General features: G+C 37.9%; 2 protein-coding genes across 2 annotated transcripts; one reads left to right on the top strand and one right to left on the bottom strand.

The window, feature by feature from the left end:
- Window positions 1-3,765: 3,765 nt before the first annotated feature.
- FBXL12 (F-box and leucine rich repeat protein 12) lies at window positions 3,766-6,845 on the bottom strand. The gene is made up of 3 exons (XM_039350348.1): window positions 6,707-6,845; window positions 6,234-6,306; window positions 3,766-5,444 (listed from the first exon to the last, which is right to left on the bottom strand). The coding sequence occupies exons 1-3, from the start codon at window positions 6,808-6,810 to the stop codon at window positions 4,644-4,646; spliced, it is 978 nt and encodes a 325-aa protein (XP_039206282.1). The 5' UTR covers window positions 6,811-6,845; the 3' UTR covers window positions 3,766-4,643.
- Window positions 6,846-6,870: 25 nt separating this feature from the next.
- Window positions 6,871-12,520, top strand: UBL5 (ubiquitin like 5). The gene is made up of 5 exons (XM_039350349.1): window positions 6,871-7,019; window positions 7,459-7,550; window positions 8,788-8,871; window positions 11,231-11,268; window positions 12,294-12,520. Exons 2-5 carry the CDS (start codon window positions 7,495-7,497, stop codon window positions 12,335-12,337), a joined length of 222 nt encoding a protein of 73 aa, XP_039206283.1. The 5' UTR covers window positions 6,871-7,019; window positions 7,459-7,494; the 3' UTR covers window positions 12,338-12,520.
- Window positions 12,521-14,424: the final 1,904 nt, after the last annotated feature.

The following is a 14,424-nucleotide window of genomic DNA, read 5'->3' as shown; positions in this document are numbered from 1 at the left end:
ATTCCCCTTTCTTTTTCAGCCAGAAGTTTAATTCTATAGGAGCAAGAGATTATATCAGTCCTTAAAAATATTCGTATATCCATGTGTTAAACTTATATTGAATAAATATTTAATTTAAATACTGCTTTACTTAAAAATGCACAAGCTACATTAATATTTTGTAAATTTTACCCAATCTCTGTTTGTATCTTCCATCATTGAAGACATTGTATGTTTAAGCTGAAATGGAAGAAAATATAATTACATGTTGGAAACATCCCATTGTCTTTTATCTATCTGCAGTGCTTAGTGCTCATCACCAAAATGATTGCCAATTTCTGATAGCATGTTTTTAATCTGTTGAAGGGTACCCAGCCCCAGCAATTCATTAACCACTTTGGAAGGCTAGAATACCCCTTCAATAGAGTCAATGCTTACTATAATTTCTAATTGTTCTGTCTCCCTTTCCAGACACACACAGATAGTTGCAAAGGAGTTAAGTAGATAATAGCAGACAAGATCATAAATCAAGGTCTATGCAAAGAGAGCTTGCCTGAGTTAGTCCATTTGAATTTCAAGCAGCAACAGAATGGTACAAATTCCCAACAGGAATCAAACTGTCAAGTAGTCAGCCAGTCCAAAAGGGTTCAAGAACAAATAAATAAAGGAACAAAAGTCACAAGCTGGAATTCTGAAAGTTGTTTCCAAGGAAGACTGAAGGCAAAGCAACTACATAAATCTGTATGCAGGCCGCTGGCTGCAATTAGTCAGGCCTCACCTTTATCCAAATGAGGAGCCTCATACACTGTCATTGCTCTGCTCACTGCTGCCTATATTGGGACCTAGGACTTGAGGGTCGTCTCTCTTCATCTGACTTTTCCAGCTAATCAGGAGATGCCTGACTGCTCAGCTTCCTCAGATGAATTATGGCTTGAAGATTCCTGAGGCTGACAATTGAGATTTAGCTGGAAGGGTGTCATAATTGAGTCTGTCTGAATCTGAATCATGGCCCACGACACTAGTATATTTTAGATCATGAATGCTGTAATAACTATCACTCCTTATAAACAGAAAGTTGATGGTTTGAAACCCAGCAAAAATGTCAGGTTTTTTTAAAAATAGCTATCTTTCTTTCCTTGAGATTCCTTTTACCTGGATTTTTTAAAAAAATCCAGTCATGTACATATTTCACTATTTTTTTCAGTTACTTCTGGTAGAAGTGTTCACCCTAGCTTTGTACTTTGAGAGCTGAAGATGAAACTTGTCTCTTGATTGGGTGATTGGGAAAATGATAAAACAATGAACTGTTAGACTTATTTTTTTAAAAAAGCACAGAGAAAGACAGGAAGCTGAGGAAATAAGAATAGTAATTAATTTTTTCTGCCAAGTTTTGAACTAGCAAGATTCTATTTCAAGGATACTTATAGTCAATATTCCATTACAGAATTCATGATAGTGTAAAGAATAGAAGGTAACAGTAAAATTATTTTTCTTTTAAAAAGTCACTTGTTCCAGTGTGTAAATTATTTGATGCTTTAACTTTACATAATACTAGACAACCTTGTGACCTACTGGGTCATCCTTTGAAAGGCAGTGCAATCTGATGTGGCCAGAATGAACATTACAATGTTAGGCTGACCACATCCTTTTACAATGGTGGATGGTCCCTGATAATCAAGAGTTTATATCATAAACAGAAAAATAACGGTAGTGGCGAATGAACTTCAGTAATAAGTCAATATTTATCTACCTAAACCAGGGGTCTTCAAACTTGGCCCTTTTATGACTTGTGGACTTCAACTCCCAGAATTCCTCAGCTAGCATGCCTGGCTAAGGAATTCTGGGAGTTGAAGTCCCCAAGTCATAAAAGGGCCAAGTTTGAAGACCCCTGCCCTAAACAGACTGGAAACCTTATATGGGCTTTGTAATGAAAGAAGAAAAAAAATTGATCGTAGGATTTAAAAAGATGTGGACTAAAGGAGGGGTTGAAGGGATTGGTATAACACCTAAGAGGGAAGGAGGATTATAGAACTGTAAATCTGTTGAAGAGAAAGTTGGTAGTCATATTTAATAACTTTTTCTTTTTTTCTTTCACCTTCCTTTCTTTAGATTTGACTTTTATTATATGTAAAATTCTCAACGAATATAAATAATTAAAAAGAATTACTTCCTCTTTCAAAATTTATTTTATTAAGCTGCAGGTGAAGACAGAAGCTGAGCAAAGATTGTCACAAACATGGCCAGAAAGGGTCAATACCTCTTTATGAGAAAGTAGGAATTAGACTCAGCTAATTGGCAGTAGCAAAGCTAAGCAGAATCACACCTGATTAAGATTTAAATAGGAAACTACCAGGAAAACCTAGGATTATAGGTTAGGTTGGTTAGTAGAGAAAAACATATCAGAAGGCACTAACATAACTAATTCCGTATTGTTACAAACACTAAAGCCAACAACGTATATGAACATGCTCATTAAATCACCAGGAATCTAGTTCAGTTTGAAGGACTTTATTTTTTAAAAGTCACCATAGTGACGCAACAATCAGCAGTGAGAAAAAAAAAATGAAAAAAGGCAAAGACAATGCAAATATGATACAAGCCTGATACAATTAACGTGAAGATTAGGGAGTTCATTCTGTTCAACAAGCTTATGCATAGTTTAATGTGTGCAAAATGGAAGTTGGAATACAAGGTGCAAGAAAATTCTACTATACCCCAGGTTCTCATCACTAGCTACAAGAACACAGCAGTGTAGCATCAGGGATTGCATGAAATTGTTGGAAAATATTATAGCTACTCATACGTTTTAATGGGAGGAAAGGGTTAAGAAATGCAGAAAATAGAGTCCCTGTGGTATCTCCACAAATGGTTCAATGAGTTCCAGGCATTGTCCATAACAGCCAAAGACATTATTCTCTGCTGGTATTGATGCTAATGAAAACCAAGGAGACATGGAGAAGCTGGGTCAGTAGTACAATACTGCAAAGGTTGGGAGCAGAGAAGATATGATAGGAAAGCAAAAGGCATTTCTTAATACTGTGTTTCCCTGAAAATAAGACCCAGTCTTATTTTTTTTTTTTTTGCCTCCAAAAGAGGCACCAGGTCTTATTTTCGAGGGTTTCTTTTCCACTCACCTCATGGCGGTATCCCCACCCAGCTGGCCCACTTCTTCTGTGGCCAAAGGAGCAGCTTCGTTCTGCAGCTAAGAATGGAGCTCCGGCCTGCATTTCACCGTCAAGAGGCCTTCTGGAAAGGCCTCTGCACACTGAGAACGAGTTACGGATTCAATCCATAGCTCAGTTAGAGGCCTTCTGGAAAGGCCTCCAACTGTGAAATGCAGGCTGGAGCTCCATTCTCAGCTGTAAAATGAAGCTGCTTCTTCAGCCACAGAAGAAATGGGCTGGCAAGGCAATGATAAGCTCCACCCTCCCACTAGCTTGATTTTTAGGCATGCGCCTCACCCCAAAACTAGGGCTTATTTTGGGGGTAGGGCTTATATTAGAGCCACCCCCCAAAATCAAGCTTGGGCTTATTTTCAGTGTAGGTCTTACTTTTGGGGAAACACAGTACATCAAAATAAGGTTGATGCCTCATTCTAATTTCAGATCAAATATTGCAAGGGTGAATTTTTTTCTTCAATCTGAGGATCACATTTATCTTATGGGTAGAAAGCCCAGGCTGTATTCCAAAGAATTTTGGAATAAAGGAACCAGAATAGAAATTAAATCTAAATTTAAAGATAATTCGACATCACATTATTCCCAAGTATTTAATAACTTTTTTTTATTTTGTCACTTTAAGCCTAACCACACAAACCAAATTTTAAAGTGGGCTCTGCAGGTCACTCCCAAAGCTTCTGCATGCATTTGAGATACCAGGTAGTAGGGTTTTTAATGGAGCATTTGATGGAATATCCATAACTTAAGTCCTGTCTGAAAGTTAATCAGTTTCAGAATTCATGGAAAAAAATGTGAAATACAAACTTCAGATAATTTATTTTTTAAAAACCCAAACTTGATGTGCCAGATTTCGAATAAATAGGCTTGTGTTTAAAAAAAAATGTAGCCAGTCTTGAAAATTATGCATTTGTTTTGTAAATGTAATCTTTGCGCTTGTTCAAAGATATCAACTCTTATTCAGGAAGAGGAATGGACTCAGTCAAAACAGAGACTATGTCCTAGATTAGATGCCCAGAAATCTGCTCCTTGCATTTAAAATGTTACAGTATGTCTAATAACATTTTATGCTTACAGTCCATAAATTATTTCAATTTTTAATCTCTCCAGTCACTTTTTATGTCATACTTTAGAACCTGGCAGTCTCCTGGTATTATTGAATACTTTTTCCATCAAGGTTCACAGCTGATTGTATTTGCTGGAACTGGTAGGAGTTGAGGGATATATCAAAACTTTGGAAGACAGTGTATTCTTTATGTTTGAGCTATGTCAACATCAGAGGACATCTGCAGGAGAAACAGTGGCCATATAATTTGCACAAAAGTTAAACAAATGGCCTTTGAGATGTGTTGTTTTGTCTGATCTATTCCATTTTTAGCCTGCTACAAACATTTGGGCTGTAAGGACAAAAAGCTACTGAGGAGATGTGTCTGAGTGCTGCCATCTTTTAACCTGTGAAAAACATGCAGAGAGAAAATTAGCTATCTTCTAAGATACTGCACTGGAATCTGTGCAAGGGATGGTGTTTGCCACTGTACAGCTTGGCAAACCCAACTGGATCTTTTGGAATATTTTGTCTTCAAAGTCTATCCGGCTTAAATCAAGATGCTTCAAGCTGGGGAATGACTGGCAAACAATTAAAATGGTTTCTGGAGAAAGTTGATTACAGTCTTTCAAACAAAGGCTCTCTAAGATTGGCAAACCACTTAAGCAAAGAAGACCTACATCTGTCAAAGAATTGCTCCTGAGATCTAAATGGTTCAGTTGTTTCAGGTGTCGCCCAACAAAGTGCATGGCCGAATCACCAATGCTACAGTGGCACAAGGCAAGGTGCTGAAGGTCTTTCAGATGTGGTGCTACTGCCTGGATCCCTACATCTGTTATACGGTAGACTTCTGACAGGATAAGTGTCTTGAGAGTGCTCTGGGTGGCAATATTCAATAAGTGCTGGTTGGAAAAAGCAGGAACATTCCAGATTGCAAGCTGTTGGATTCTTGGGAAACTGCAGGAGGTATCTGGCACTTGGAACCAAACAAAAGGAATCTCACAGCATCTCAATTCCAGGGAGGTAAGAGAAGAGGGCATACAGCCATACTGGAATGAACGGAGATCTAGCTCCATCAAGCTCAACTGCTGGAGTTTGGGGCATAGTTTACCCAAAGCCTGCATCAATGCTGAGGTAAGTACTTCTTGTTTTCTAAAGGAGAGGAGGGATCCCCGTAGCTTCAGAGTCCACAAGCTGCCTTGGAAATAGTTTCGTAGAAGATGCCATAAGATCTTGGAGGATATCTAAAGGGAAGGAAAAAAGCAATAGAATTGGCAACTGGAAAAAAAATATTGGGATGCATATAACAACTGAAAACTATAATTGGCACAGAAACCTAACCTAACCTGCAAGCTTATGACCACAAACCAGATATGAAATAGCTCAGTGAATCTTATTTCTAAAATAGATGAATAAAATAGAATTAGACTAGATGTTTTAAATCCTGTATCAGTGGCATTTACAGTATATGATGTGTGAAATGTCAAAATGGCACACACAACATTGTATACGCCAGCTCTGCTCCTTCAAAATGTTCATGTGAAATTGATGCAGGTACTAAAAAGATGGGGCGTGCATTTCAATGTTTCATTGGCAATCTTGCCAATTTCAATCTCTTGTGCAGAAACTACCACATTCTATAGTTTTAAGTATTATCGGGTTAGACTTTTTTGTCTGATAAGCATACTGTCTATGAACATATTTGTTATTTACCTATTTAAAAACTAGAATAAAATTACATCAACTAAATCATCAATGGAACACTGCTTATAATAAAGCATGCTATGTTGCACAGATTAAAATAATACTATTCATTTTGCCAGATATTCTCCTGAATTACACCATTACGAAGATGTTTCTCTCTCTCTCTTTTAAATTGTAGTATATCTTTTGTACAGCGTCTGATCTGGCCCATTTTGCTTGTTCCCTCCCAACGCCTTTCCCAAAACATCCCCTATTTTCAGAACTACTTGTTTGGTAAATTCACATAGCCTCCCTTCTCATATATGCGACTATGGGTTAGGCATTCCGACCCTGCAAGAAGAGAGGTCCACGTGTCGCCACAAGAAGTTGTCCCGCACCAAACGATGCCACCGTTTGCAGACTCTGCAGAAAAAGAAGATTGGTTAACAAACACACTCATCTTCCCTAAAGGAAGAGATCAAGATGACCCTGACGGCTTGCTTCTCTCTCCCCCCCCCCCCAAACCAGGTGTTCCTAGATCAGGGCTAGGCAACCTTGGTTCTTTCCTAGATGGATGTCACGGGAGTTATTTCCCCCTTGCACAGTGTTTCCATTGATACGTTACTTCGCATTGTGACGAGTTTAGCCCTCGCGCCACAAGCACAGCGCCCGGATGAAGCCATCCATCGGCATTTGACCAAACGCTGCGCATGCGGGCGAACCTATCCTGAAAGGAGGATTACAAGACAGCGTCGTTGAACGTTGAGAGGAGGGAGGCGGATTCCCATGGAAATAGAGAACGAGAGGCGGAGCCGACAACTACCTGGCCACGCCCACTCGGTCACGCGGCGGCAGCCAGACCAGAATCTGGAGCAGAAGCGAGTCCGGGAAAGAGGAAAGAGTCGGGGGCGATAGCGCGGCCATCATTTATCACAGCGTTTCTTTCTACCAGTAATGTTCTGCGGTATTAGAAGAGCGGCAACTATTGGCGGAAGGCGTTTGTAGAGCTTCCGTTTCCCAAATGACCCCGCACTTCCGGGTCGACAAGCCTCGATTGTTTTGCGCGAGGTCTCCATATTCCGCTGAGGGATTGTGGCGTCTCGGCTGTCTCGGTCTCAAAGGAAGCCTGCTCCGCGGTGAGAGTGGGGGGCTCTTGGGGGTGGGGGCGTATTTCGAGTCGCGTTGGTGGCTGGGCCTGGTCGTTGAGGGCGGTTGTGAGAATCGGGGAAATTATGCGTGATAAGGAGACTTTTCTTCCCACCTGTCAACGCCTGGGGCTTTGTAAGGCTTCTGCGTCTAGTACACGGAGGCCTCTAATGCAGTTGCAGAGGGGGAGTTTCAAGATGTATACAGTGTACATTTAGCAGTGTTTATCAACCTTGGCTTTTTGAAGATGCTGGGGAATTCTGGGAATTGAAGTTCATCTTCAAGCGGCCAGAGCGGATGAGAAACGCCATTAGTGGCCATTAGCTTGAGAATTCCCTTTCCTCCGCTTAAAATATGTTTTTAAACCATATTCGGTGTTTACATCCGACTGCCGGATTACTATTTTTTGACATTGATTATTTTATTTAGCTTTCTAGCAGAGCCGAACGTGAAGCCGTGATCAAGATGATTGAAGTAGTTTGCAACGATCGGCTGGGCAAGAAAGTTAGAGTGAAGTGCAAGTATCTGAAACCAAAGAAACCACCTTGGGATACCAACTACTTCCTTTTATGTTTAGTTGATCTTTTGGGCAAGAAAGAGATTCTAGATTGAAAATATTTATTAAGGTACCATTAATTGGGTTTGAATGTGGCTTAAATAGATGTTTCTCTGTTTTGCTTCTGTCTGATGTTGTACATACACCAGATATAAAAAGTGCAGCCACATTATTGCAAGCTTTCTTTTGTTTTTATTTCTCCCTAAAGATTCATCTTGATCTGATTTTTTTTTACATCTCAAAAACCTGGCATTTCAACAGAGGTCTATAGACTTTTTATATCCATTGTTTTCCCCAGACAAGCCCAGAAATGGGGATCTGTTCTTTTGAAATCTTTTTCCCTGCATAACCACATTTGAGATGGGAATCTTAGGAATCTAAGATTCCAATTTGGAGATGAAAATTTTGTGGTGCTAGTAGCATGGGAAATTGAAAGAAAGTGAAGAATTCTTCATGACTGCTCTTTCTTTGTGTGACTGATCAATCACTTAGCAACCTTTCAAAATTACAATGAACTCTGAAAAAGGTTCTTATGACCTGCATTCAAAGTTCCAATAGCCACCCACCCCTACATTCACATAACAATGGCATCTGGCCCACATTTATTGCTGTTTGCAGCATCCTGCAGTCACATAATCCCAATTTACAAAGTTTTTGGTGGAAACTGGCTTTAACATCCAGTTTCCAGCAAAAATAAAAACAAAAAACAACCCCATAGCAAACAATGGGTTTGCTTAATGACCTCTGCAAAAAGGGTCATAACATCCATTTAACAACTATCACAACTTATGATTGGAATTGCAGGCTTATTATGGTTGAGAATTACCTGTATTAAAAATATTTGGCTTGAGCAATTCCTGAAAGCATTGTGTAGCTTCAGCTCAAGGAAGGCGAATGCTATCTACCATTTTTAATATAGGGTCATATTTAGGTGTTGTCCTCAAGTTGGCTGTTCTTAATCCAGGGATTGTCTATAGTCAGTATATGCAGATATATTTGTGCATAGATTTGAAAGTCCAAACAATAGTCCTTTGTTCATCTGTATATGAACAATGTACAGAATATCTGCATCCATTCCCCATTTCACACTGTACAATCAGTTGTTTCTGATTAAGTTATGCATAACAAATAGCTTATTTAGTGCTTATAATATACTGGGCCCTATTTTCTCATTCATTTCTTTAACTAATATTACTGCTCAGCACTGATGATTGCATCAGAGATCTGAAGAAGCTTATTGCTGCCCAAACTGGTACTCGCTGGGACAAGATAGTTCTGAAGAAATGGTAAGTAGTCTCTCCAACTTACTCTACTGACTCATAACATGCTTTGAATACAACTACTCGGGTGATCAGTCAGTCAAACGGTTAGATTGGATTTGGCATCTTTATCTACTCTTAAAATCCTTTCCAAAGATCTGATAGGCAGATATTGTTGTCCCATAGGGTTAAAATTATTGTTGCAGAATGTAAGCTGTTCCAAGTAAAGTTGCTGTTTGAATTGACTGATAGTGATTTTTTCATACAACTATTGCACCTTTTTATACATAACAAACATATGTAAGTCTTCTGCCTCTTATTTTCCCCACAACAACAACTTGGTGAGGTTAGTTGAGTTGGCTGCCCCAAAGTCACTTAATCTGGTTGTTTATGCCTAAGGCAGGTCTCACCTTCCTCTCTGCTCATGTCACCAATTAGTGATATATCTTTTACTGTAGATCTTCTCAAAATAGCTACTGTGTTGATGGCACCTTGATCCACAAAAAATGTCTCGTATGTATCCTGACTTACAGCCTAAATGTTGGAGATGTGGATGTTTGGATGCTACTTATTATCATATCTGGTGGTCGTGTAAAAATATAAAAGCCTTTTGGATTAAGATATGGTGGAATATTCAAATAATTTTTAGAAGGAGGGTAAAATTTACCCCACAATTGTTTTTGTTAGGTATCGTTACTGATTGTGATACTAAGGAGATTATATTGATGTTAAATTTAATTACAGCCGCAAGGTTGTTAGTAGGGCAATGTTGGAAGAAGGAATCTTTGCCTACTTTGCAAGAGTGGTTTCTTAAAGTTTCTTATTTGGCGGAAATGGCAAAGATTTCGGCTTTCTTGAAGAATCAATCGCAAGAGAAGTATGTTGCGGTATGGAAAAAATGGATAGATTTTATACAACATAAGTTGGATATAAAAAAATATTACTTAGTTTTTTAACAATTTATATTTAAAATGGAATATTTTCTTTTTTTTCTTTTTTTTGTTCTTTTTTCTTTTTTTTTATTCTTTTCCTTTCTAAACACTTATTTTTTGTATTTATGTTTTTTTTATATATATACTATTGTTAATTATTTTATAATTTTTCTAATTAATGTATTTAGATTTCTAACTAATGTTAGATTCATTTATGGTTTATATCTTTTTTAAGATTTTTTGATAAAATTTTAATTAAGCCTATATTCAGCTCTGGGAAAGTCGGGGGAGGGAATGGGAGGGTTGGGGAGGTTGGGGGGAAGAATGTTTTGTTTTTGTAAAATTTCAAAAATTTAATAAAAATTATCTTTGAAAAAAAAAATAGCTACTGTGTTGTGTGGCTTTCTTATACAGTGGAGACCACATGGCTGTCTTAGAAATGGGCTTCAATTTGGGAGTGGCTGCACTTAATTGGGGCGTTTCCAAAATGGTATCCACTTCTGAGATGGAGCCATGCAGCTTCCATTGTGTAGGAAGGCCACACAGTGAAGCAACTGTGTCTAGAAGTTCTATAGTAAAAAAAACAAGTGACTGATCAGTGATGGGAGGTGGGAAAGAAGATGTGGGACCCAGCAGGGCGGAAAGCAAGTCAAAGGTTTGCAGGGACCCAGAGGAGCAGGAAACTGAGCATGGGGTGCCTTGGGCTAGGGAAGGCCCATGGTAGGACAGTTGTGAGCTGGGCCTGTTCTAGGGCTTCCATGACCCTGCTCCACTTATTGATCACATCAGGAAATGAATGGATGGGAGTTGTTAAGAAACACGATCATGTGGGTGCCTCGCTTAATGACCCCATTACAATCTAAGTTAAGGATTATCTGTATCTCATAGTTTAGGAAGAAGCAACTGTGGCCTTTAATAGATGAAAATGGAATAAATTGTAACAAACTGAGATTTATGCTTGAAAGATAAACCTTGAATTGTGACTAGCAGCAGACTGATAATCTGTATAAGTATTTAAGATGATACCATTTGATGAATTTCTTTTACTTTTGATCAGAACAAATTTGTGGTGGTCCCCAAAGCTCTTTAATGCTGATTGGCCTTTCATTTTGTTGTTGTGATTGTTTATACGGGCAGCCTTCAACATGACCAGTCACTTCGTGGCTGCCTGAAGTTATGATGGACTTACCTTATTTACATATGACCAAGATTTGAAGTTATGGTGGTTCTCTTACCCTCACCCTATGAATGAATAACCACTGTGAAAAAGGTCCATAAAATTGGGTTGGTTTTATGAGGATCACAACTTATGATCATGATAGGCAGGCTTCATTATGGTCATAAGTAGAGGCCTACCTATATTGTATTGACTGTGAAAATTGTTGACTTAATTTTAACTGAACTGTGTAAAAACTATAGCTACTATTTTTATACATTTTTTTATATATTTGTAGGTATACAATTTTCAAGGACCATGTGATGCTGGCAGACTGTATCCTTTAAAAGATTGACAGTAATGAAGAAAATGGTCAGATGACTAGAGAAAGAAAATGTGACATTTTAAACATTCTTTAAAATTATGACTCTTGTGTGGTTTTTATTTTTTGGGAAGGCATTTAAATTACTAAATCATTATCCTGCACATGTTTAAAAATACAATCTTCTTAATTGATTCTAACCCCTTTTAGATATTTTAGACATTTTAGCATGCATATATACAGTGTTCTGCAAATGGACTGTTTTATCTGTTCTGAGGTCGAACCACTTTATACTTGGGATATATAGAGCAGCCTATTTTAAGATCAGAATGTTTCAATCTTTAAAGGTATGCTGAACTGCTTTGAGCACTAAATTTTGCAAAGTAACTTTTTTGTATGTATGTATGTATGTATGTGAAACAGCTCTGTTCCAAACATAAACAACTTCTAAAAATGTTCAAAATGAGAAATAGAATGAGGCTTTGTACTCAATAGTTCAAACTGAAAATTAAGGTTTTCTAAACCTCTATCTTTTTCATTTTCCAAGCCTTTTCCATCCAGTATGTTTCTTTTATGAGCCCAGAATCCTCAGCAATATAAACCTTTCCAGTTCTATCAAGCCTTTAAGACAGAAATTGTTTGAAGGGCCCTATATCCCATTTTTGTAATTTTTAGGAATTACAAGGAACTCTGTTGCTTGATACCCATACTATTTTGTTTCTCTGTCATCTTGAGCTTTGAAAGAAATGGGAAATGTAGATCTTGATACTAATTAATAAGCGTACTACCATTCTTTATCTCAAGAAAATAGAATTGGGCTTTAAATCTCTGAATAACTGCAAAAAAGATATTTGGGGCATTATACCAATCTATATGGTCGTATTATAAATATATATGTTTGCATATATCTGAACAGCATTGACAGTATTTTCAAAAAATGGTAATTTGGCATGATGTTAGTTTCAAAGGCAAAGCCTACTTATAATTAGTACTCATTAATATTTTCTTGTAAAAATTAACCTTAACTCCTTACTTTCAGATGAAATCCATGATGGTATGAACCTGGAACTGTATTATCAGTAGTGTTTTGGTCATGACAAATACTATCTTTGCTGTTTCCTTGTTCTGAATTTCTCAGTGTATAGATGGGTTTCTTTGTGGCTTGACATTAAGTCGGGAATATTTTATCCTTGATGGCAATAAATCAGGAAGCCTGTGTTCAAACCTTGTTTTATGTATTTGTATTGAATAAATGTGATTGACACATGTGCTCTGTGTTTCTTAAAAAAAATATTAACCATGTTGTTAGTAAATGTGACTTTAAAAATAGTTCTCAGGAGATAAGCAAGAAAGTCCCCCCTCCCAGTTTCACCTAGCTGACAGCAAATCTTGAAAAATAATTACATTTGCAAAAAAAACAAAGAAAACCCATTACTTGCATTCAACATGGCCTCCACATTTAGTATCATTATGTTACTGAGTATTGTTTATTCAGCAAACATAGTTGTCGTAGATGCAATCTGTTTTCCAGGTAATTCAATCATTTCCCCTTCAAATCAACTAAAGGTATTCTTAACCCTGATATGTGACAGATCACACAACCTATGTAATTAGCTGCTAGACAAAAGAAGGCTGATAAAAAATGAAAATCAATTTTGTAACCTGATTTCCTGGCTCAAATGTTAAGCACGTGGCTAAGTGAATGCCATAAATAGTAATCAAAATGGAAAAGAAAAAGTAAAAATCAATGATAAATGTTGGCCATCCTTTTAAAAATGGCCATTTTTTCTGATAATCCCCTCAGTCCCCACTCTTTTTTGACTCCCTCCAGATTTTTGAAGATTCAATCAGTTAATTTAACTAAGGCTTTTGTGGAGGTGGAGGGTACCCTGTTTCTTTTCTCAGCTTCTATTTCCATTTTTTTTTTTTTTTGCTCATTTTCCTAGATTTCCAACTGCTGGTTTTCTAGAGAACAAAGGCTTTTTAATATTGGGGGGGGGGGATTGGAGGGAATCTTTCTTTGCTGTCTGTTTCAGGCTATGCAACTATCTCTTGTGTAGGTGGATTTGGGGGAAGTCTGAATTGGTGACAAAATTGCAGTCTTATGCAAGTAGGCCAGCTGCTCACCAATAGCTTGTTACATTTAATAGGAAAGAGGGCTGGCTGGTTCCTCTAGCTCTGAGAAAGCATTGCCAATTTAAAGTCTGGCTTTAAGTCTGATACAGGGGAGAATCTGCTTTGGTTTCTACCTTATGTGATGATCTTACTGAAAGAATCAGGAATGCAATTCTGTTCTCTTGGACCTTGGGGGCATTGGATGCTATCTTTCTGAGCCAGCTGTTGCATATATTGTATCCAGTGATTTGGCTGGTTATTTCTAGAAACAGACTAGGCAAAATGACCATTGGGTCATTTCAATGATATTTCCTGATCTAAACCAATATAGAATAGCTGTGGGCAGGCAAAAAAGCAGTGAAAGTGTGGAGTGAATTCCAACTTCCTGCTAGCTACCCACTGACTTTCCTTGTGTGATGTTGGCAGGAGCATCAGAAATTGCAATTACGTAACTGACAGCACAGTGATGCTGCAGTGGCCAGATCTTTGCCAATACAAATGGTGTGAAAATCCTTGAAATTTCAATCCCACTGGAATAACGGGTTCTGGATTTTGAGATAGCTTAGTTCAAAAATTGTTGTCTTTATGATGCATGGTTTGCTCAACAGAAGAGTTTTAGTAATAGAAATAGATGCTGAAGATTTTTGCTCTTTGGCAATATTCATGGCTCAGTTATAACCCATTGAACATTGAATGAAAGTGCTAATGAGGCAATAAATGTGAACCGAGTTGTCATCAAGCTTGAGATGACACACTTTAGTTCTCACTTTTCATCCTGTACATTGTGTAGCAGCAAATATGTATACAAAGAAAACGTAATGCATTAGAGAGGATTATATGGTAGAACAGCGGTTCTCAACCTGTGGGTCGGGACCCCATTTGGGGTCGAATGACCATTTCACGGGGGTCGCCAAACGCAGTCCGCCATTTTTTCCCCCTTTTCCTTAGCTGTGCTACTCCCTTTTATTCTATTGGCTTTTGAAAGGCAATAGAATAGACTCTCTTGAATAGAGTCTAATTCTATTGGCTTTCAAAAGCCAATAGGAATTGTCCAG

The sequence above is a fragment of the Crotalus tigris genome, unplaced genomic scaffold (genome assembly GCF_016545835.1).
Source record: "Crotalus tigris isolate CLP2741 ecotype Arizona unplaced genomic scaffold, ASM1654583v1 scf7180000018323.1251302, whole genome shotgun sequence".
Classification (NCBI taxonomy): Eukaryota; Metazoa; Chordata; class Lepidosauria; order Squamata; family Viperidae; genus Crotalus; species Crotalus tigris.
The sequence above is the reverse complement of the archived record's forward strand: the minus strand, read 5'-3'. Positions and strand labels throughout refer to the sequence as shown.

Excerpts from the sequence above, each read along its gene's own strand:
- FBXL12 (XM_039350348.1), bottom strand. The coding sequence starts at position 6,810 with ATGATGGCCGCGCTATCGCCCCCGACTCTTTCCTCTTTCCCGGACTCG. Across the intron at positions 6,307-6,706 it reads GACCGAGTGGGCGTGGCCAG|AGTCTGCAAACGGTGGCATC; the intron begins GTAGTTGTCGGC and ends CTTTTTCTGCAG. Across the intron at positions 5,445-6,233 it reads TGGACCTCTCTTCTTGCAGG|ATATCCTCCAAGATCTTATG; the intron begins GTCGGAATGCCT and ends CCTTCCCTTTAG.
- UBL5 (XM_039350349.1), top strand. The coding sequence starts at position 7,495 with ATGATTGAAGTAGTTTGCAACGATCGGCTGGGCAAGAAAGTTAGAGTG. Across the intron at positions 7,551-8,787 it reads AAAGTTAGAGTGAAGTGCAA|CACTGATGATTGCATCAGAG; the intron begins GTATCTGAAACC and ends ATTACTGCTCAG. Across the intron at positions 8,872-11,230 it reads AAGATAGTTCTGAAGAAATG|GTATACAATTTTCAAGGACC; the intron begins GTAAGTAGTCTC and ends ATATATTTGTAG.